This window comes from Pogona vitticeps, chromosome 1 (genome assembly GCF_051106095.1).
Source record: "Pogona vitticeps strain Pit_001003342236 chromosome 1, PviZW2.1, whole genome shotgun sequence".
Classification (NCBI taxonomy): Eukaryota; Metazoa; Chordata; class Lepidosauria; order Squamata; family Agamidae; genus Pogona; species Pogona vitticeps.
The window spans coordinates 103,575,344-103,599,785 of NC_135783.1; the positions used below are offsets into that span (position 1 = coordinate 103,575,344).

A 24,442-nucleotide genomic window follows, 5' to 3' on the forward strand; every position below is an offset into this window, starting at 1 on the left:
AATGATCCTATTTACACGACAGAATAGATAATGACAGGATTAATAAATCTGGAAATAAAGTACTGTACTGTACTGTATGAGACATTTCAGCAGCCCCACAATCTATCTATCTGGTCACCAAGGATGCATTATTGTTGGTACAAGGGATGGCGTGAGGAACGTTATGCCTGTTCCCAACATAAAATAACAGTACAGCGATTAAAAAGAGGTGTCTGCACTTCTAACAGTAGTAGTTCATTTCTATTTTGGTTTCATTTTTTTTTTTTTAAAAAAAAATAAGCATTCCCTTTTATACGGATCCTCCCCGCCACCACGTGGAGATGAGGCGCCATGTGGAGGCAAAGTAGTCTGACGAAGCGGACTTGGTCACGAAAGCTCACCTGAAAATATAATAGTTCGTTGTGAAGGTGCCACACGTTTTCATCTTTCTGTTTTGTTTTGTTCATTGGCTTTTGCCTGATCCAGTTGTGGCAAAAGGAGCCTCGCCCCCCACCCCACCCCCAACCCTCACGCCCTGTTCTGTTCCTCCAAATAGGCGAGGCTGGGGACTCCCGTTTTGCGAGAGGGTTCCCTGGTCACTAGGGCGTCGCTGTCCACGCCACTCCCGCCAGCAGGTCCTCTTGCTTGCTTTGGAGAAAAACCGGAGCAACAGCGACGGCGGCGGCGAGGTCCGCGGCTTCCCTCTCTGCGCTGCACGCCCCAGCACGGCCAGCTCGCCTCAGCCCGGTGCCCCCCACCCCACCCTGCCCCTCCCCGCCTGCCCGCCGCCCCTCAGAGCTCCCGCGTCCCACGGGAGCAGCGTGGCTCAGACCTCGCGTCGTCCGGGGAAGGATGCGGCCCCCCCATCCCCGAGAGAGGCGCGCTGATTGGCTGGCGCCCGCGGCGGGGGCCCCCTCCAAGTCTCCACCCCCCTCGGCCGGGGACTCCGCCCCGAAAGCTGGCGACAGCCGCACCAGCAGCAGCAGCAGCAGCGTTGGCGGCGGTGGCGGTGCTGGCTACTTGGGCTCGGTCAGGGACGAGACGGAGGCTGGGGAAAGGCAGCGGCCGGGAAGAACCGGGCTTCTCCTTCCTGCTTTCCTGCTTGGCTCCTCTCGCTTTCGGGCTCTCTTGGCTCGGCGAAGCCCTCTCCGCTGGCGAAGCGAACCAGGAGGAAGGGGAGCCAAAAAGGCGGGCTTCGCTGGGAAGGGGGAAGACACAGCGAGCGTGCCCCGAGCGAGCCCCCTCGGCTTGCAGGCGATGCTCCTCGCTTTGCTGCCTTGGTCGCCGCCTCCTCCCCTCCGCATTGAAGCTTTTGTTCTCCTCCCCTCCGGTCCGGGGGCAGGAGCGCCCGCGCGGCGCCCGCGGCTCGTGCCTCTCTCTGTCTCGCGCCGGGCAGGGAAGTTCCAGGCGGAGGCGGCGGCGGGAGGAGCTCGCGCGGCCGTCGGCTCCCGGGATCCCGCTCGGCGCGCCCTGAGGTGAGGCGAAACCTCAGAGGAGGAGCGGGAGGTGGGTCCGGGAAGGCGAGGAGGCGTTTGTGGTGTCTCCCGGAGAAGAGAGAACCAGACACCCCCTGGAAACGGGAGGCTGAGTGTGTGTGTATGTGTGTGTGTGTGCGGGGGGGGGGAATCTCGGGTGTGAGTGGTTTAATTAATCCCATTAAAGCGCCGTGCCTGCGGGGGCTCGCTTCGACTCGTTTCAGGACCGCGGGCAAGTTTCCTGGCAACTTTTCTATCTTAAGCGTGCACACGCTCGGGCGGCGGCGGGGAGGTGGCGTTTAGCATGAATGAATGAGGCACCCCTTAAGAACCTCAAGAGAAACGATCAGGTTCTCTCCTCCTCTCGCCCATCTCCATTTAAAAAAAAAAATCTGTAGATAAAGTTAAAACCTTTAATCCCCCTTCGCGGTGGCGAGGTAGGGAAGTAAAGTAGGGTGGGGATGCCCCAGGGAGTGCACGGGAGTTGCTTTTGTGTGTGTGTGTGTGGGGGGGGGGTTGGGTGTGTTTTGCAAGCTTCCAGAGGGCGTTTAGAAGTCTGCGACCTTAGATTGGAAACCTTTGATGCAGTTTGAAACTATACATACAGGAGAAATATGGGTCCTGAAGGCTCGTTTAAAGCTGAGACCTGTGGAGGCTGGTTGTGTGTGCCCTGTATGTAGATTTGAGCAGTCTGGCATTTGCAACAGTAGGCTCCCCATGAACTCGCCTTATCTGGGGTTAAACTTTGCCAAGATCCCACTAATAACATCACTGACAGCAAACAAGGCAGAAGAAAGTGGGGTCAGTTAAACCTTCCCCCCCCCCCCCCCCCAATATCACTAATGCAGATTTTTGTTATGTGCAAGTTATTTCCAACCCTAATTCATACCGTGATCCTCTGAATTAATGACCTGTGAAAGACCATTATTAAAAATCCTGCTTGAAAACTAAAAGCAATGGCTTCTTTTATTGGGTCAATGTATTTTACCTAGGTCTTCACCTTTTAGTAATGCCTTCCAGGTTGCCTAGCATTTCATTCTTCTATAGACGGAGTTGCTTTCTTAGGCTATGTCTAAAGTATAAGACTTAATTTAGTCATTCTTGTTTCTAGTGAGAGTTCAGGCTTTATTTTATCAAGACACCATTGTCTTTCTGGTAGTCTACAATATCAAAATGTATTCTGAATTAATTAATCATTTTTCCAGATGGCTTTCTTCACTGCCCAACTTTCGTATCTGCATCGTAATCAAGGAGACCATAATATGGATGATTTTGGTCTTGGTCATTACACTTAAGAATTCTTGATAGTTCCTCTCTGTTCCTTACCCTAAAAGATCTTGCTCTGACTTGTCCAGTTTCCGTTTTGACTATTGATTGAATCAAGGTACAGAAGATCTTTAATATTAGTTTTTTTTTCAGCATTAAACTTAGCAACTCTTCTGCAGTACATGCCAATATCTAATGTATATTTGATTTCCAGTGCCTCTTCCTTTTTTGAATCCAACTTGGAGATTGTTACCATACCCTGAGTATCATTTTACTTACTCAGGAATTAATTTGAAATTAATTCAAATGTCCTATAGTTACAGCACTCTTTGGTGTCTCCTTTCTTTGTATGTTCAACATTTCCCTTTTTTGGCCATTGTTTTGATTGCCATATTTGTTGGCATATTCTTATTAGGATTTTCAGTCTTTGTGGCTTGAAATATTTGGTCCATGGGGTCACGAAGAATCAGACATGACTAAACAACAACCAGCTTGAAATATTTCTATTACTATTCCATCTACGTTTTCCCCACTTTTTTGAAAGAAGCTTTTACAGTGGACCCTCGACTTACAGACGGCTCAATTTACAGACTTTTCGAGTTACAGACTTCTCTGGCCGCAAAATTTAGATTCGACTTGCAGCCGGAGAATCGACTTACAGACCAGAAAAAAACCAAAATGGAACAAAATAGAATAAAAACTGCCAGTTATGGGATTAATCGGTTTTCAATGCATTGTAGGTCAATGGAGATTCGACCTACAGACTTTTCGACTTGCAGCCACCGTTCCAATACGGATTAATTCTGTAAGTAGAGGGTCCACTGTACTTCACTTTCTAAAATTGCAGATTTATCATCAACAATTCCTCTTTGAAGGAATGCTACACTTGCTTTTCTTCTATATCATTCTTCAGTATATTGTTTCCATCTTCTCTTTGTTTTATCCTGATGAGATGATATATTCACCTCTAGATTTTTCAGCGTTCCCAATTCTTGTTTAAATATCCCTTTTATTTCTTGGCTCTCTTTGAAGTGAAGTGATCTCTTGTTTTTCTTTTTTGTAGTCTTTTATATCTTTGTAATGACTACTGTAATAGGTCTCTTTGTTCTTGTATGACAGTTGCTGAAAATTTGTGTTTTGAGTTCTGACCCAGTGTCCATGATCTTCTGCAGTCTCTTCTGTCATTTTAATAGTTCATTCATCATCCACCAAAGTTTTTGCATTCTCAACAATGCAGTATTTCTGTGGTTTCAACCAACATATCTTCTAGTTTGTAGTCAGTTAAGTAACTGTGTTCATTATGTGGTCTTTCTCCAGGAATGTTCTTTGCATTATACAGTATTTTGTTGGTATTATGTGCCGTCAAGTTGTTTTTCATTTATGGTGGTCCTAACAGGGTTTCTGAGGTATGCGAGATAATCAAGGAGTGGTTTACCACTGTTTTCTCAGTAGGTATGATTACCTATTCTGTCATATTTAAAAACACACTGGCAGGAAGGTAGATTAATTTATTTATTGTCATGTTTCTGTATCTACTGTATCATGGCAGTATGAGTAAAACCAGGTTGTGATATTTGCAAATGATGCAATATCAAAATCACAAGTATACATAAGCTGTACACATGTGAGTAAATGAACATATTCTACCTTGAGATGATTGTACTGGCTGAAAATTCATTTGTAGTTAAGATTGTAAGAGATCCTCCAACACTGGGAAATTGAGACCTTTTGCTACATACATTTCAAAAGCTTTTTAAAAAAGGTTTGTCAGCACGGTGTTTTAACAGAACAATCCTCGGAATTAGGATTTGATTCAAAGTTGTGTATTGCAGTCTAAGCTATGTCTTCGAGTATCTTTTCATTCTCCCCTCTAGTATTTGATTTAAATCTAGATCATTATTAACAATTGTAGTTATTAGCAATTAAGAAGCTATTCAACCTGATTGATACAGTGTATCCTTCTTACCATAGTTTTTGCTGAAAGGAGAGAAAACTGACAAGTGCTTGTGGGTTGTGTATATTTAGAGAACTGTGATTCATGTAGGTGGTAAAGGCTCCCTGGCATCTTTTAAGAGAGACTACATTCATAGCTAATTTGTAATTGTTGGTTGTCTTTTCTTGATCGTTCTCTGCTCCTGTTCTTCACAGCTAAAGTTGAATTTACTAGCTCCAGAATAATCAAACTGCTTTTGATAGGATTGTTGATCTGTACTGCTACAGCTCATGGATATGCATATTGGTTCTGAAACCCTATTTACATCACAGAACTGTAGATTTGAGAGGTACTCCAGGTCCAGCCACCTACAAATGGAGAAATCCACAGCTAGAGAACAATGGCATATGTTCCACTGTCAGGAAGTTCTTCCAAATGTAATGTTTAGTTGGAATCTACTTTGACCTTTGAGATATATCATGGGAGCTATGGCTAGCACTGCAGTTCTACACTGGTGTGATTTGTGTGTGACATATTTAAAATAAAATGGAGAATATTTTTAGAACACCTTACCCAAAGGTGTCTGGAGTATTTGCATATGATATAAGCTTTTTTTTGGGTGGCAAAGGGGGCTGGGATGCTAAATTAACACAGCTCAAATGATATGAGGACTCCTGCAAGTTCTGAGCACACTGGTCTCTAAATCTATCCATGGAAAAATATCTGTGAAGATTCTCTGTCATCCAGGTGAAGTGATGTGGAAGTTGAGTCATGGCAACTGGACTTCTTTCTCATTAGGTTGAAACCTTTCACTACTCATCCATGTACCTTCTTCAGTCTGAGGACAGTGGGTAGGAAGTTTTTCCTAGCAGGTTTATCCGAAATTGCAAGTCTTCAGTAGGATCTTTCTTCTATATGCAGTGTTCACTGAATCTTTACAGCAAAGGTCATGTGTTTACTGCAGATTACCTTACTGCCATGTGGTGCCTTCCAGATGTTCTCAAATGCAGATCAAAGCATTGGTCACCAATAGTCACACTATAGAAATCTAGAATAATATGACACCTTTACGTAAAGGTAAAGGTTCCCCTTGACAGTTTGTCTAGTCGTGTCCGACTCTAGGGGGCGGTGCTCATCTCCGTTTCCAACCCATAGAGCCAGTGTTTGTCCGAAGACAATCTTCCGTGGTCATATGGCTAGCGCAACTAGACACGGAACGCCATTACCTTCCCACCGGGGTGGTACCTATTTACTCGCATTTTGCATGTTTTTGAATTGCCATGTTGGCAGGCACTGGGACAAGCGATGAGGGCTCACTCCGTCGCGTGGATTCGATCTTACGACTGCAGGTCTTCTGACCTTGCAGTACAGAGGCTTCTGCAATTTAACCCACAGCACCACCACGTCCCTTCTGTGACACTTTTATTAGACCACTAAAAATCAATTCGCGCAAGCTTCCATGGATTAAAGAACCTTTACTCAGACATGCACCAGTAACTTATGGGTAGTGCAGTAAAATTATAAATCAATGTCCCAAAAACTCATGGCAAAAGTTGTCAGACATCATCCTCTTAAGGTGAATTTAAAGTTGGTTACAGGCAGACTTTGGGGGTGTGGTTTCATGCTTTCCCTGGTACCATATGGTTGGAAATTTCCACTCAGTATTTAAATGGAGGCAGCCTACTTTGCATAAGCCTCCCCCCCCTTGGAACACAAGGTTCTTTTGGAGCTGGGGTGGGGAAACAGACTGTGCACATAACGATCTCCATCAGAATACTGGATTAAATGTTGGGTTACACACCATGTAGAAAGGTTGACAAGAGCAAAAGTCCAGACCTTCTGACACTATCTTCTTAGGAAAGGTTCTTTCAATCTTTTAATGAAAGTACGGTCAAAGTGCACACTTGGGGTGATACACCCTGTTTTTCTTATTGCCCTGGCTGGACCACTTTCTTTGGGTAGAAAATTTGAATTTCAGCTCATAGATGGCTTCAAGAGTGGGAATTCACCTTTAAAACAAGTCATAGGTCTCCCTCTCACATCATTCAGCATCCCTAAGCTACTAGCCACTTCCTGTTTCACTTACTGCATTGTTGTCCATTTCTGGCATTTTGTGCAGCTTCCAAAGGGCCCTAGGGGTAGAAACTTGGGACCCACCCAAATTGCTCACTACTGATTTAAGTGAACTGTTTCTAAATGGTTCTGTAGATCAGTGTCCACAAAGCAACCTGAGAGTATGCCATTGGGAAGTACCAGGCAGATTTGGGCTACATTTCCAGCCATGATTTGCTGCCAGTGCTTAACAAGGAAATAGTAGTCAATCTAATCATGTGCTTCCTCTGTTCAAGAAGGAGATGATGACACCCCCCCATTCCTATAGCCCCCTGTGTTCCAGAAGGCTGGGAAACCACCCAGACCAAGTTCTCAAAGCTAAGGAGGGTAGCAAAGAATGTGTGCCTTAATTTGCTGGATTATTTTGTTGCAATGTCTGGTACAGTTTTCTGTTGTGATCATCATCTGAGAACTGCAGAGCTGGGAGGGATCTTATAGATCAGTGGTTCCTAGCCTTAGGTCCCCAGATATTCTGGGACCACAACTTCCAGAAATCCTAGCTAGCACAGCTAGTGGCTTCTGGGAGTTCTAGTCCTGGGGAGACCCAAGGTTGGGAATTACTGCTATAGATCATCAAGTCCAGTCCCTGTCACTAGAGAACTGAACACCCAGCTTCAGGCTCTGCAGCCAGAGACCTATACCATTGAGCTATCCATTGATTCTGGATTATAAGAGTAAAGTGGTATATTATTATACATTATAACTTCCTTGCTGCTTAAAGAACACTGGTGTGTCGAGTGAGCTGCACCATAGCAGTAGTGCACTGACTAATGATATCACAATGCATGAAATTGAGTGTTTAATAAAGTGGTCATCTTGCATATGTTTGAGTATTCTCACAATAGCTGAGATTGTCTTAGTATTGAAGGCAAACAAGTGTCAACCAGTCAGTGTCTGAGTGACAATCTGCCTGGAGGTCAGAAGCCGATAAGCAAAGTATATGTAATCAGCTAGTGTTGTGTATATTAGTTGTGTATCAAAATATTCTCCCATGGGAAACTTTGAAGATTCTTTTGCAATTTGATGGAAAGAAATAACCTTTGAAATGTCAAAGGAGCACACATTCCCATGGCTAATTTTCAGGATTCCTGCGCTTTCTCTATTAGGTGAGTGAGAAAGGCGTGTCTTTCATTGTACAATAATAACTCTGGCAGTAAGAAGGTCCTTCTTCTGCCCCAGCTTCCCATCCTTCTGTTAAAGGCCAGGGGAAGGTATCATAAGTTAATCCTTCTACGTGTTTTTTTCAGAACAGGAAGTATGGCACTCCAGGGGAACTGTAGTGCAAGACCAAAAAACAAAACAAAAACAAAACAAAAACAACACCCCACCATAACAGTAGCACCTGTGGTCACCCTGCCATATTATGGTAAACCAAAAGAAATTCTAAAAGAACCAGTGAGGGAAAATTGAAGCCTCTTTTGTAGGAAATAAAACTTTCGGAAAAATAGGATGACAGATTATGCCACAACACTAGATGCCATTTTCTTTCCCAGAGCAGGGCATAACAATACCTTTCTCCTTCCTTCATACCTGTTAGTGGGAGTTATGATCAAAATGCTGTATTATTGACAAAATACATCTAAGTAATCCTTCCAAATGTTGCATTTAGAGGGCCTGGGGAACATGCAGAATTTTGAAGAATGATAAGTGTTAAATCAGTGTTTCTCAGAAGGCATGTTTCTAATAAATGTTCTAAGATGCTCTGTTTTCTTACTCTCCCCCCCAAAGGAAATTACTCCTTACGTCTGCCTTTTTATCAGTAAGTACCACAGGGCCCTAGAATGCATCTAGGAACAGGGAACTGTAGAGGAAGTGAAATAGTAGCTAGGTTGCCAGCATGGTGGTTTCTACTTACAGTGGCAGTAAAAAGGAACAATTTTTAGGGGGAAGAGCTTTGCTACAGTCATTGCTATTGGTGAGCCCTAACACGAAGAAACGTTTGGAGGGTTTTCCTTCCCATGAAGTCTTTATGATGGAATTATCTCCCCAGTTTCTCTGCACACAAATATGATGGAGAATTTCAAAAGGCTGTCTATGCACAGCTATAGTACTTATGCCTTATTACAGAAGTACTGACATTTCTGCAGAAGCATCACGGACTATTCCCATGGTAGTTTTTACTGTGTATGTATACTTTGCACCACTGTTTTCTTCTGAAAACTTCAAAAGATGGTGGGTTTTAATTCCAAGATCTCCACTTCTTTTTAAGTGTGATTACAAGTGAACATAAATGCAGGAATTCCTGTAGTAAGGTGACAAAACTTGTATGTATAAGAAATGCACAACAATTGTTATGTGGGCTGATATAAGGAAGGAGAAAAAAACCTGTACAGAGCTTTCAGCAGTTGTTTGGTTAAACAGCAACATGCATGTTTTCTCAAACAACTTATTTTCCATGCACAACCCTAGTAAAAAATCCTGCAGGCAGATTTTTGTGTAGTCTTATTTCACTAATTCGTAGATCAAGACAGGAAATTTGCTTTGATGCATGAGAAGCAGACTTTGCTCATTCATTTTGATGACATTTGTACGGAAGAACTTCCTCAAAGATTGTATTCTGTGGCAGTGCTATTGCTTTTAACAGCTGATACATATTCAAAAATCCAAGTGTTGGGTTCCTGTCATGAATATTCAAGGTTTGGCTTTTTCATACAGTAGCCAAACATCAGCATTCATCAGCTGATTGATTTTTTTAAAAAATACGGTAATTGTCTTCTTGTTGACTTCTGTGGAGTTAAACACAACTGTTAAACCCCCAAGGCCTTTCAAGTTAATGGGACATATATGCGTCCACGGAAATTTTGTTGTTAAATGCAGGCAGAATAGTTAGCCAGATGCCATACCAATACACCTCATGGCTATGAATCTAATCTTATTATATCTATATTAAATTCTACTGAAAGAGTCAGTATGGAAGAGTTTTAGACTAGGACCAGGAGAACTGAGTTCAAACCCTTGCTTAAGGCTAAAAACTCATTGGCTGAAGAGGTGGTAGTAACTCCTTGAGAATCTCTCATAACACAAAAACCCTTTTAGGGTTGCCATTGGTTGAAAGCATTTTGACTGTACCTAACAATAGTGAATTCCAATAAAATGGGCAGGTTTTACATATCACTGAATATTGGGTGCTACAGCAAACTTTAAATCACATTTGTCACCTTTTTTTGGCTCTGAAGCCTATGAATGTGTTCATACCTTCTCCCCAACATCCACGGGAACTCAGGAAGCATATATGTTTGGTGCATAAGGGATTTTTTTTCCTTCCAATGCCAAGTCCTTGTTTATTTGAGGCGCTTAGGGAATCTGTTCTGACATTGACATTTTGTCTTGGCAGAGATAATCTGCAAAACAATATTTTCTTGGAATATCCTTGTATCATCTGTCATTGTTTCACATGTCATTCTAACAACAATTTTGAATGTCATCACTTTCCCTACAGCTTGAGTCTCCTGTTTGTGACTGTGTTTTTTTCCTTGGTTTCAAAATAAATTCACAACAGTAGAGCAGAACCACTTCAAACAGTAATTTAAAGTGAATCTTTAAAGTGGATCTGTGTCAGTTCCAACTCATGGTGACCCTTGCCATGGTTTTTTAAGTACTGTATAAAGTACTCCGGAGTAGTTCATCAGTCCTTCCACTCATGGTGTGTTGGAACTGTGCAGTTTGCTGTAGGTTGCATTGGTGATATGGCACATAATATCCTAAACAGCTTGGGCTCAAGCTATCTCAAGGACCACATCTCCCTTTATGAGCCTGCTTGGGTGTTCAGATCATCAGGAGAGGCCTTTCTCTTGTTCTTGCCGAGAGATGTGTTTGGTGGGGACACAGGAGAGAGCCTTCTCTGTTGCTGTTTCCAGACTCTGAAACTCCCTCCCATGGGAGACCAGACTGGCCCCATCTTTATTGTTGTTCCACAAGCAGGCAAAGACCTTTCTCTTCAGGCAAGCTTGCCATGAGTGAATGGCTGCTGAGTGGAGTTTTAAAAATGGATCCTTGTACCTTACTGTTTTGAATGTGTTTTGATGTTGCTTATGTTTCTTGGTATTGTATCCATTGATCCTTTTAGCATTGTATACTCATTGTTACTAACATAAACAGTGTCTTTTAATTGTTTTAAGCTGCCTTTGGTCCTTTTTAAGGAAAAAGGCAGGTTAAAAATATTTTAAATAAAGAAATATAATAGGTCTTCCCAAACATGTGTCTGTTGGGGTACAACTTTCATCTGTTTCAGCCACTGTGCCCAGTTTAATGGAATGTTTGATTTTATAAGCCAAAACAGCTAAAGGGCAGCCATGCAGTGGCAGATTGATTTGGGTTATAACCATTTTTAGCTTGAATTATGTGTATTCAGAATTCAGATATCTTATTTATTATCTAAATGCCAGAGGAGAATTGCAGCCTTTCAGAAGGTGGTTCAATGAAAAATGACTTCATGATTCCTTTTGGCCTTTGAAGTGGATAATCAGCTGGGAAATTGTAAGGTTATTAGTGAGGTTAGTGTCGAAGATAAGCATTTCATCCGCAAGAGTGCTGTGCTGCAGGGCCATATTCTAGTTCATGATGTAGAATCAGTTTTTCCTGAAATGTTAACTAATACAAATAAATAGACCTTCAACGATACTAATGAAGGTAGTGGCACTCTGGTTTTGTCAGTGGAAAGAGAGTAGAATTTGAACAAATGAATCAACTTTTGACATAAGGTTTCTCAATGATATACTCAGAATATAATTTTGGCTGTTTTAAATCATGATCTATTTTGTTCCAGACTTTGCATGAGTGGAAGTGTCCTCATGTAGTGGGACTTTCTCACAAATCTTTTTCACTGCAGCCCCAAAATATTATTTTTGAGTTAGGAATGCTCTAGGATGACATAGATGGACTGTGGGGAACAGCAGCAGGAAGGGGGAATAGGTGAAAGTCTGCTGGACCAAGGTGCTTCCCTCTGTGCATGTATGAGTGCTTGATCTACCCCTTCTTGGTGCCGTATTGTTGGCTTACGGTATACAAGTGTGTGCCCCCAGTGATTTGCTGGACTGTATCTTCCATGATCCCTCACCATTGGCTATGCATGCTAATCTTGATGGATGTTGCAGTTGCAAAACATCTGGAGAGCCACAGTTGTTCACCCCACGCCATATGTTCACAATATGTTCAGTTTAGAACATATTGGCTGTTGTGACCAGTTGCTTGACGTATAGTCAATTGCATAAAATTAAGACATTACACAGTAAATTTTTTCCCCTTTCAACCAGTCTATTGTGATGGTATGGGACTTCCTGTGCCTCCTTGGCTGCATTGCAAATATAATTCTTATTTCCAAATTTTTTTCTTTTGCCGTTGAATAATTTAGTGGCTCAACCATAGAACTGAAGCTTTAAAAAGTCTGTTAGTTGTTTTCCTCTGGACAGTGAGTTTTTGTCTTGTGTTTCCCTCCCCCCCTTATTTAAATGTTTAAGTTAAAAATTGCATTAAGACATTTTAGGATTATGCTGTGATCACAGTGATTGGGTCAAATCCATCTTTTTCCCTGTATCTGTAAAGGAAGTTGAGAATTGCCTACATAGAAATAGCTTTTTCATGTACGGAAAACACTGGTTATCAATGCAAGTTCTTACATTTTCGTTATTAATTTAAGATAGGAAGAGGTAAGTTAAGTCAGATGGCCAATTGCTGCATGAGATTCAGACATATGCATTTAATCACTCTCTGCAATGCACTGATTTCACAATGGGCACTTGGATGTACATTTCAAAGCCTGCCTGTTTTGTCCAGTTGGCTGCACAGCTGTACCATGTTTACAGAAAACAAGACCCCACATATGAACATAAATGAGTGCATTGCTTTTCTGTGTATATATCACAGGAGGAAAGTAGGGAAGGAGCCACACAAAAGTGTAAAGGCAAAGTACAATTCACTACTCAAATAGCCAGCTTTCAGAAGTATAAAGATGTTGTCAGCCCAGCAGACCTGAAGGGTAGTTGGCTGGAGAAGGTAAATAAATGATTACTGAAGTTTTCTGATATTTTCCTCAACCTCGATGCATTGGGCCCAATCCATTTTGGAGGGATTTAGTTAACATAGTCCCATTGAAAAAACGGCTCTTACTATATTTACACTCATTAATTCAATAGGCCTGCCCTAGCTGGGACTACCATTGGACTTGACCTACTTTGAAGTGCTTTTTTTTTGGAAGCTCCATCCACATGAATGCAACAATTTTCCAGATGAAGGTAAAGTACAACAAATTCATCACTGAATTAAAGTAGCTTTTTAAACATGTGAAACAGAAGGTCCAGCATGCAAATTGCAGGTGATGAACAGTGCATGAGGATAAAGCGTATGCAGTCATATGTACACATCCTAGACTGGGGTGAAACATTAGAAGAAAAAGTTCAGCTAGCTCATTCCCCTCTTCTGTGCGTATTAGCAAAGTCCTTTGGGAGAGAATTTGAAACTTAAAATGAGCAGGACAAAGTGTTAAGAGGCCACCTATCTGTGAATGCTGCAAGATCTGGTCCCTGTTTTTGTGGCTTTTTTTATCTGGTCTGGGAAGGTGTGTCTTGATTGATTCCAGGTATGAATGCTGTTGTTGCTGCTGTAGGCCATTAGAAACAATTAGGTTAGGATCTGGTTTGGAATCTGTAGCAAGGACTATTTTGTCATTTCAGATAAAATATATCAAATTTTGTTGCTGTTTGGATTATTTTTTAAAAAATACTTTGTTAGTCCTCAGTATATAGTGTTAGTGGATTGCTTCATTTTATGGTATATTTATTTTTGTGTGATAGTTTGATCAGCCTAATGATTTAGATTTTGTAATGACTTGCAATGATTTGTGAATATTGGATTTTGTTTTGTTTTATTGCATAATTTTTCTGATGACATACAAATTTACTGATGTTATTGCTGAAATAAGAAAAGTATTAAGGCAAATAAAAGTTGAAAATGGGCTATGAGGTAGAAAATCTCATGGGAAAGGAGAGGAGCTTGCAAAAGCTTTATAGATGTCGGTCCTGTAGATGGATTCAAAGGGTGGATGGGACATTGGTTTGGCAGACATTAATATCTATCTGTAGCTTGCAGAGCAATTTCTCAGAATGCACAAAAGAGGAAAGAGAAAGAGGAACAAAAGGGCTGGATAGCAAATAAACACACATGGAAAGTGGGAAGGTGTGTGGGAGAGCTTTACAGAGCAGGAACCAAAGAAGGGACATTATTTTTCTTAAAGAGCAGCCTCCTTTTAGAAGCATAAAACACTGCTTCTGAAACATTTAAATAAGTTTTTTTGCAAGATACATAAATCATTTATTTGAAAAAATTGATCCAAATTTTCCATGCAGGAATGCAAGGATTTGCCATTCATGTGAACCTAAGAAGTTATACCATCTATAATCTACGAAGAACCCATTTATTTTTTTATTATTTTTGCAAAATAGTGCATTTATTGTTCCACAAGAGTGCAACAATGACCTTATGCTGGCAAAAGTGTACTTTTTTTTTTTTTTTTTTTGCTGGCAGAGCAAATCAATGTTCTATAAAGCAATTGCAGAAAAGGGGCAGCCCAAACAAACAAAAAAATTCTTTTAAACTAGGCTTCAGTTCATCACCAAATTTGGCACACTTGTAGCAGACAGTCTATTTTTGCTCTGTGCGAAACTTAGGGCAGTTGGGCAAAGGTCATTCAAATAGCTCTTTTTTAAACGCTTTGCCCCACCCATTCTTTGACTTTGGAAATAATTCAGGATGCAGTGGCTGAAACATTGATCCTCAAAAGAAGGCCTTTCAAAAGGGATAACATCCAGTTTGTTATAAAACTGAACATCTGTACTAAAGGCTAACCAGCAGGAGCTTCGCTGAATGAAACATTATGTACATTTTTAGGCAGGGGAGGTTGATATTTAGATAGAAAGGTCGCAGAAACAGATTTAATGGTATTTGTTTAATATTATGAACAATTTACTTTTTTAGCTTTAATACTGTGTTTTAATGATGCCTTGGGTCCTTTCTTAGGAGAAAGGCACGGCAAACATATTTTAAATAAATAACTAATAAATAAATCCTTCCCCTCAAACTATTGTATTTTCCAGTCAATGCTGTGTTTGCTGTATGTGCAAACTAGGATAGCTTCAATTTACTCATTTTACTCTACTAAGACTTCAGATTTGACTTGATTGAACACCCACTTACTTGCTTTTCTGGTGGCCTGTGGTATCTGCAAGACTCATCTCCAACACAACATTTCAAATGAGTTGATTTCCCCGTATCTTTCTTCACAGTTTATCTTTTACGTAGTATGGATCATTTTGACCTTGGTTTCAAGTGACAATTTTTGCTAACTCCCAGCCTCTTCCCCCTTTTTATTTCTAGAGATGAGAGGTCATATTTTGGAAAAAATGCAGGCAACATCATTGTAGAGCAAGGGTTTAGAAATTGGAAGATAGCCTTCCAGTCTGCATTCTGTGAAGTGAGCATGGGAACATTAGTCCACCTGAGAGGTTAAAGGGTGTGTATGTTTCTCTGTTGTCTGTGTTGCAGTCACTTACACATTTGCTTCACCATTCCATTAAGCCCAAACTAGCCCTTCAAAATAGTTTGGCATAAAGGGACCACAGCAGTATCCCACTGGGTAATTCTGCACAAGGGATGTTTCTGTTGGAATGTATGTGTAGTGTATGTATACTTCTGTTTCAAAATGCCAGGAAATTACATTCTTCAAAAAATGTGGAATATTGTGCTTCTCTATCCATGAATCAAAACACCAGGAATTTGCACGATATTGCTGCACAATATCATGCCTGTGTTGTCAGCAAGAAAAAGAATGCCAAACCTTACATAGCAAAGGGCAGATTGAATGGTGACAACTAGAGATTGGATATTCGTAAACAAATATGAACATCCCGAACCCAGATGGCCGGGATCCTCAGTCCCACCTCCCTGAACTGACCTATTCACTTATGGGTCGCCACATGGCACACGTGGCTGGCATTCTGCTCGTCATACAATTCTCAGACAAATCGTGGCTGGCACTTCTCCACCTTCCTGCTCTTCTGGCCATTCAGTAACTGTACAGGGAGACCCATGGTTTTGTTCCTTGGCTGGAGTGGCCAGAAGAGCAGAAAGGTGGGCTTCATCCAAGATTGGCACGATGAACAGGATGCCAGCTGCACATGCTGCACGGTGACCTATAAGTGGTCAGTTTGGGGAGGCAGAACTGGGGATCCCAGCCACCTGGGTCCGGGATATCCCATCTCTAGTGAGAACCCCAATGTCAGCAGTCAAGATGGTCTACAGAGTACCATCTTATGCTCCCTACCATTTGTGAATAGACACAAGTAAGGGACAATCCCAGAATCTTATTCCCTTTTTTTAATCAATTAACCACTTCTTCCCCAAACACAAAGGAACTGTCATGGCTGTTTTTCAGTAAGTTTTCTGGGTGTCCATTGCTTGGAAGCACAAAGTAATCAAAATGTGTGGAGAAAAGGTAGTGAGCACAAGAGGGTATCGCAGGGGTGGGCAAAATGTGGCCCTCCAGATGTTGTTGAACTGCAACTCCCATAATTCCTAGCCCACACAGCCAATAGTGAGGAGAGTTGGGCCTAGCCCACACAGCCAATATTGAGGAGAGTTAGGCCTAGCCCACGCAGAGGAATGTTGGGATTTGCAGTTCAGCAACATCTGGAGGGCCGCACTTTGCCCAGGTCTGGGGTATCGTCTTGACTCCTGACATGGGTGTTGTCAACATTCAGGCTGTTCCTTTGCTATGTAAAGCTTTGAATCATGGATTCATAAACCAGAGGGTTTTTATTTTTTGAAGAATTTAGTAAGATCCATAATGTATTTTGGTCAGTGCAGTTATATGCTCTAATAAATTAGGTACCTAAAAGCTGTTTTTTAAAAAGTCTTTGTACATCCAGATGGTTTCTGGATTGTAGGTCACTGAAATAATGTGGAGGGGAGAGTTTTGAAACAGTTTTGTTGTACAAAACACAATGTGTTATTACAAGATTTTATTGCATATGAAACATATTGACTTCTTTCTGCTGATTGCTATGTAAAGAGAGAGTCTGTGTGTTTGACAGGAAGGGATGTGCAAAATTGTTCAAGGAAACCTGAACTGGTAGCTGTCAGGCATTTCAACTGAGGATTGATAATAAGCATTTCATATATAATAAGTCATCTTCTCTCTCCAATTATGTGCAACTAGTCCCACTATTCATTTTATTAGTATGATTAATTATTTTAGTAATTTGGCATGACTGGGAATATAAATTCCTTTGTAATCTATTTATGGTATAGGTAGAAACAGGGTAGTAAAATTTTGAAGCCTGCAGCCAGATGGATTAAAGTGTTGCTAAGGAAACCGACTTGGAAATGAAGTGGCAGCAGAATGTCCACAGTACATCATGCTTTTTGGGAACTGGTGTTTTAAGTCCATGTAGACAGATAAAAAAGAAATATGAAAATTAATTCCCTATACCCCGTTAATTTTTATTTCTTACAAAGATATACAAAAGAACTTTCATCATAAAATTTCTGGTTAGCAGAAAATGACATAAGGAAACGAGAGGAGACATTAAAATGACCGTTTTTTTTTTTTACTAAGGGTTCCATTTATATGTTGAGTAAAGATGGATGGATGAGGACCCCCAGTTAGTTTCTGATACCCTGTTCTTCATTTTAGGAAGGCCAGAGCACACTTGCAAGACATCCATTCTGATTGCGTAGTTTCCACATAGTGCTCTGGCGTCCAATCCCAGCTGTGCCTCTCTCAGGACCTGGAAAGAGAATTGAAGATCAACAGTAGCCAGGGTATCCACAGAATAATGCAGCCTCTCAAAATGATGAATGCAGCAAGTATACAAAATTGCTGTCTGGGCTGTGAATACAGTAGGACTCCCTGCATTTGTGGAATCAGTTGCCACAGTTTCATGTATCCATAGTTTGCCGCAGCCCTATATATAAAATGCAAGGGTGCCCCCCTTGTACATTGTTTATATGTTTCCCTCATATCTGCGGTTTCAGCCACCCGTGGTAGGCCATGGAACTGATCCCCTGCAGATATAGGGGTCCTGGTGTATTTCACATTAGCACACCAAAGATCATAGGAGAGGGGAATTACCAAGTGTCAGGAGGTTGTATCTTAACACATCTCTGCTGTGGAATACAATTTCCATCATCCAATATCACTGGTTGTGCTGTCTGGAGTTGCAGTTGAAAAACATTGGGAGGGCCGGAGTTGCCCACCTCTGAGCTATATAATATAACAGATCAACATATAATGTAAATACCAACATACAGTGTATTTAAATGTGTTGTGTGGTAAACAGAATGCACAGCTTCTTCACATTTTCTACTTGATACTTTGGCAACCTGCATTCATGCACTGCTAATGAGATTAGTGAACTGCCATGTGCAAGAAGCCTCAATGTCACATTCTCTCCAGGATGTGTACAGAAAGTTTGGGTCATGCCCTGATCTTTAGAAAGAAAAACAGTAGCTTTACACTTCCTGTCTCAAATAACAGAAAGCTTCCTTTAAACGAATCCTTTGGGAAATTATTCTGATATTACCCCTATACAGTGGTGCCTCGCATAGCGATGTTAATTCGTTCCAAAAAAAACATCACTATGTGAAACCATCGCTATGCAAAACACCATTTCCCATAGGAATGCATTGGAAACCAGTTAATCCCTTCCAATTGGAACGGATTGCTGTCGTTAAGCGAAAAAACCCATAGGAAACATCGCTAAGTGAAACAATGTTTCCTCCATTGGACTGTATTGAAGCTGACTCAATACATTTCAATGGCTTTGCGAAGTCAATTTTTGCAATTTTAAATGTGTCATACAAGGGGCAAAAATGGTTTTAAATGCTTGGAATAGCTTCTGCACCTTCTAAAACGGGTGCAAATGTAATTTGGCTTAGATCTGACTTTTCGTTAATTTAGGGTGAATTTTTTCCCCCCAACTTTTGACAGCTGTCAAAATCTGACAGCTCCATTATTTCCTATGGGGGAAGAAAAAATTCACAAAAAATTAATGAAGACTCAGCAACTGTTCTAAATCCTTGGATTCGTTAGAGGACCCCCTAAGTCGTGTGCAAACCTGATTTGGCTTTGATCTGAACTTTCGTTAATTTATGGCGAATTGTTTTCTCCCCCATAGGAAAGCATGGAGCTGTCAGATTTTGACAGGTCCATTGGTTCCTATGGGCCGAAAAAAAAATTAACCATAAATTAACGAAAAGTCAGATCAAAGCCAAATCAGGTTTGCACATGACTTAGGGGGTCCTCTAACGAATCCAAGCATTTAGAACCTTTTGACCCTTCTAAGACACTTTTTTAATTGAAAAGAAAAACATCGTTAAGTGAAGCAGGGGACCTAAAATCGCATTCGTTATGCGAAGTATGGTCCCAAACTTCGCTAAGCGAAAATCGCCCATAGGAAACATCGTTATACGGGGCATATTATTTTCTAAAAAAACACATCGTTATGCGAATTCATCGCTAAACGAGGCAATCGTTAAGCGAGGCACCACTGTATTTTTATTTATGCACCCACCACATACATTTGCATTGCTTATGAGTATTGCTACCATGCGTTCATTTGATTTCATCTGATTCCGCTTTTGGTGGCATTTCATGGTTAAGAAATGCTCACTGGAGGCAAGTCTTATTATTCTGTGGAATTTAATTCCAAGTTTGTGTTCTGAGCATTTATTCATATAAAGCAGGTATTTCCTGTGAACTACATGGTGCACATTATGCAGAGCTTAGGTGATTAGTCGTTTGTGGGATCCGACTCTTCTTGTGTTGAAGCCGTAGTTTCTCTTCTTTGAGGGAGGCAGTGGAAGAAAGAGAGTACCTCGTTTAATGCAAGCAAAAATCTGAAGTTATAAGAGGCCTTAAAATCTGAAGTTACGTATAAGAGGTCTTCACCTTGACTGAATTAAAACAATTTTGGTTTTCCTTATTGTGCCTTTTCAGATTACATCCTCAATAATAAATGGTTATGTACTTCGGCTACCCTCTTGCAGTCTGCATTGCGTGGGTTGAACTCTTTTGTTCACACAGAGAATTATTGTCAGAGACAAGGCTCAAAACAGACAAACAGCATATTTGAATCTGATAGGGCTGCTTTAGAATAAATAGTCTGTGTATCACAGCCAGGTAATGCAGACGTTGGAATGACAGGTGAGAAACGTGTCCACTTGCAGGTGGATTCTAAGCATGGAAATTCTTCCAATCCTACTTAGTTGGGTAGGATTTAGACCTTAGTCAGAGTTTATAGGGGGACTGCATTATGTTTAAAGAGGTTCTGAATACAAATCAGGCAGCCTTCAGCAAGATTGTGGAGGAGAAATGGTTGGTAAAGAGTGCCTCTTGTCTCTATATTTTAAGATGCTTTGCTTCACCAAACCCAATTTTAGGATCATACCAGAGGTTGGGACTGTGATTCCCCACTGTGCCTCCTTGACAGGGGCTGGACTCGGCTGATTCCAGCTCTGCAGTTAATTTCTGTGCTCTCTGTGCACCCTAAAGCCCTGCTTCATTGGCTTGGGAAAGCCTTTTGAAGTTTTTTGACACTACAGAGAACTGCAGTGGGAAAAAGGAGAGTAAATTCCAATTCTGTGGCCATAATGTGGCCACAGAATGGGCCATATCTATGGCTACATAACCATGCCTGCATACATCAGCATAACATGTCTGCATACATCAGCAGACATGGTTATGGAAGTGTACGTAAGCTCATACAATATATACATCTTATACATAAGTTAGACACGCACATTCCTTCCTACTAGTCAATGTAAAGTCTGACCAGGGCCCAGAGGAGCTTATGTTAAATAAGTTCTCCTGGGCCCTGGAAAATATATCAAAAAAGCCAGGACCATCCCACAGCATTGGACAATTATGGGTTGATCTCCAGTGTTCCATATTTGGAGTAAGGTACTTAGATGAAAGAGATTATCTGTATCCATTTCTACTGGACTTTACGTCTGTTTATGGAATGGAGACTACTTTGGCTGCCTTGGTGGATTATCTACACTGGGGACTAGATAGAAGGAGTGTGTCCCTGCTGGTTCCTATCTTGCGTCCCACCACTCATTCTGTCCAAGAACATGGACTCTGCTGTGAGTCTGCCAACTGCCTTTAGTGTGTGTTTGTGGGGGAGTGTGTTTGCCTTGTCCCCAGCAGCCTCAACCCAAGGGCCAAACCCTATGAGGGGGTTTGCCACCTCCTTAGTTCTGAAGCTTATGGAACCCTTTTCCAACTTGCTCCTATTTATGATTTTGTTGAGAGAGAGAGAGAGAGAGAGAAACAAAAGAAATCCTTTGGGATTTCTCGTTCTCTAATTCCTTCTGCCTTTTTTTCTCTTTTTTTAAAACAAAATGGCTGTAAGCAGGCTCTGCCAACTACACTCCAACCTTGGGGAGTGCCAGTGCACCCCCCCCCACAGCTCCCTCAGTGCTGTTGGCTGCTACACAGCAAAAAAATCCCTGCAGTGCTGAACACAGCCACTGCCAGGGAACGCAAGCCCCGAAAGAGGCCGGGCACGTGGGGGAGCGTCCTTTTAAGGATGCTCCCCCCTCCCCCATAGGAAACTATGAGAATAGTGCATCTTGCGCTATCCCGAGGGGAGGGCAAAGGAGCTCCACTCGGCAACAAGCACCGGCGGAGCCGACATTATCTTGTTTAGGTTTTGAGAGAAATTTGCTGTTTATAATTGACACTGGTCCTGCGTTAGGGAAACAGGTAATCTGTCCTATTGATGATGAAAATCTATAAAGGCAATCAACATGTGAGCAGTTCAGCAATAAGTTCATGTGAGGCAAAATAGTGGTCTGTCAACAGATATCAAAAGTCATTACATTTCATGCTTTATTGCATTATTGCTGAAATAATGAAAGAACTGGCTAGACTGATAATGTCCTGGAAAAAGAGACTCAACGGGTGATTGGTTTGCCCACCTCAACCCCCCACTTCATACATTATGTTTGTAATGTAATTTACTGTGATCACAGATCTGGAAGGGAGCTCTAAGATAGTTTCATGACCCTTAACACTATTATTTCTCTCTGAGGAAAAATAACAGTCTTCCTAAGTATTGAATTATGTTTGTTTTACGGTTACTAAAACAGTGTCTATGAAATGCCTGGTGCAGGATGTCTGAGACTACTATTACAATCCACCAAACCCTTTTTGACAAAATAATATGATGAAAAGCAGGCTTCTTATTTTTGCCCTATTTAAGCAATGCCTTCCCACTGAGACACAATGGAACTTATACAAAAGAAAGGATAGGTTGCAATAAGTTAACTTGCTTTCATTTCCTGTGCTTTATCAACTGTCTCAGTTTGCTTATGGGGTTCTATCCTTGAATGGTAAAAGCTGCAGGTGTTCACAGTAGCCACCTTAACCAAGCTGTGGCTTGGTTCTAGAGTCATCTTAAGAGGTGTAGCTTGATGATAGAACATATGCTTTGCATATTGAAGGTCCTGAATGTGGATCCTCCAGCATCTCTGAGTATGGGTGGAAGAGAACCCTGCTTGAAACCCCAGAGAGCTCGTGTCCATTAGCTTAGACCAGAAAGGGCAACTGCAGAAAGTCCGGGGGAATTAATTCACCTGTTCCCAACATATATACCCCTATATATCTGAAAACTAGTCTGTAAAGGTTTTTTGAGTGCGCTCAAGCATTTGAAGGTAACTTGGGCGATTCTATGCTGGGTGCAATTCTTTATCCTCTAGGAGCAAGGCAAGACTTTTAGAACTGCTCCCTCTCCTAATGATATTGCATTCATTAATATTAGTCACAGTTAGTTGTAGTGAAAGGCCAACCTTTCTTCAAAATTCAACTTTACTCTAAATTAGGATATTCTGAAGTATATCATCTTGGATCTATATGTCAGGTTTTTATCTTTTTCACATACCAGCCTGATTATTTCTGTTGACTGACTGGTTAATCTATATATATGTTAGAAACCGCCAAAGTACAAAAACGTATTTTGTCTTCCATTACCTGTCTCTTTTTGTCCTGAATTATTTGTTCCTGTCATGCTTCTTTTCACATTGCTTCCTCGTGGGTTACTGCTGTTAGTCTATCCATACGGCTTGCTGCTTTATTTGAGTCAGAGCTCTTTCTGGAGCTCCTTGTCAGAGAGACACTGATGCCAGATTATTCTTCGTTACAGCTGAAAAGAGCGACGCAGACTCATTTCCCTTGTCAGTTTTAGACTTCGCATCAGCATTTTGGGTAAAATATATTCTTGGTTTGCTTTGCCTCATGAAGCTTTGAAACATTTCCTTCCTGTTGTCCTAGTGTTTATACCCTGTTAATTATTAACATTAGTTCATACTACATTAGCATTAATATCAAAGCAGAGTGAAACAGGAGAGAAAAGGGTATGTATGCATGAGAAGAAAAATACGGATTAATTGCAACTGACAGTCATTCAAAGTGCTGCTTTGGAAACGAGTTCTCCTAAACTACAGTAGTTTCTTATCCTTCTCTGTATGAAAGAATGTGACTCTATGACAGAATTCATTAAATGGTAAAACTGATGGTCTCTGATCTCAATTCTTGGTGGTTATGTATTCTACATGGATATAAGATCTCACACTTGCTCAGCATAAACAGGCATGTCAGTTCTTTAAATCAGCAACATGTATGAAAGGGATTGCTTCAATAAACCAGCATTGGGAAGATTAAAATATATATTCAAAGTGTTAATGATCACGTATAAAGCACTAAACAGTTTGGGACCTCAATATTTGGCAGATCGTCTTCTCCCACCCAGATCTACTCGAATCACCCGGTATAGCCAGCAGGGACGGCTGAGGGGTCTGATGCCGAGGGAGGCCCGGAAGGAAAAAAATAAGAAACCGGGCCTTCTCAGCGGTGGCCCCTCAGCTGTGGAACACCCTACCAACAGAAATTTGGCTGGCACCCTCGCTGGGTGTTTTTAAAAGCCAGCTAAAAACTTGGCTATTCAAGCAGGCCTTCCCTCCAGCCAATTAAGTCTTTCTTATATTTCTCCCCTTTTATGCCATGGCATCTTGGTACTCTTCTTCAAATTATTTGTTCAATTGTAATTCTAATTTTATAATTTTATATATTTTATATATTTTATATATTATATTGTTCTGTTTTATCTATGTAAGCCGCCCCGAGTAGATGTGGTCTAGAGGGGCAGGGTAAAAATCCAATAAACAAACAACCAAACAACCAAATAAATAAATAAATAAATCTTCTGACTGTGAATAAATGAAGGCTGCCATAGTATAGGATATTAGGAATACCTGCTTCATGGTATTTTTGTGATGAAAGTATATATTTATTACTTTGGTACCATAGTATCCTTAAAGACTGCAATACTGGGTGAATGTAGGACTGACTGGCATGATACTGAAAGGAAGGAAGTTGGTTACTTACACTAATTCGTGTTCAACAATAAGCAATATTTGATGCAGTCCTCAGTGAACAAGCAGTTACAATTGTTTGGGCTGCTGCTCTTTCCTGGCTGCCTGTCCCTAATGTGACTCTTTCTGCCTTAAAACATGTTCTTCTCTACTATGAACCCTTTCAAAATTAGTGAGCTGTGATATGTCTTAATCCATAGCAATGTCAGTAAAATCAATATTACCATTCCCATTTTAATGTGTTAATTCCTGT

At 41.2% G+C, this 24,442-nt stretch overlaps 1 protein-coding gene and 1 long non-coding RNA gene across 3 annotated transcripts in view; one reads left to right on the top strand and one right to left on the bottom strand.

The window, feature by feature from the left end:
- Window positions 1-809: 809 nt before the first annotated feature.
- The window catches only part of GPR63 (G protein-coupled receptor 63), a 103,462-nt gene continuing 79,829 nt past the window's right edge, over window positions 810-24,442 (top strand). For both annotated transcript variants that reach the window (XM_078380336.1, XM_020783509.3), the window contains exon 1: window positions 810-1,454. In XM_078380336.1, the coding sequence (XP_078236462.1) occupies window positions 832-1,454 (623 nt within the window). In that variant the 5' untranslated portion in view covers window positions 810-831. The remainder of the gene's footprint in view (window positions 1,455-24,442) is intronic.
- LOC140706856 (uncharacterized) lies at window positions 17,486-24,416 on the bottom strand. Its single transcript, XR_012086739.2, has 3 exons — window positions 22,790-24,416; window positions 17,888-18,019; window positions 17,486-17,543 (listed from the first exon to the last, which is right to left on the bottom strand). It is a non-coding gene; the product is annotated as an uncharacterized LOC140706856 (long non-coding RNA).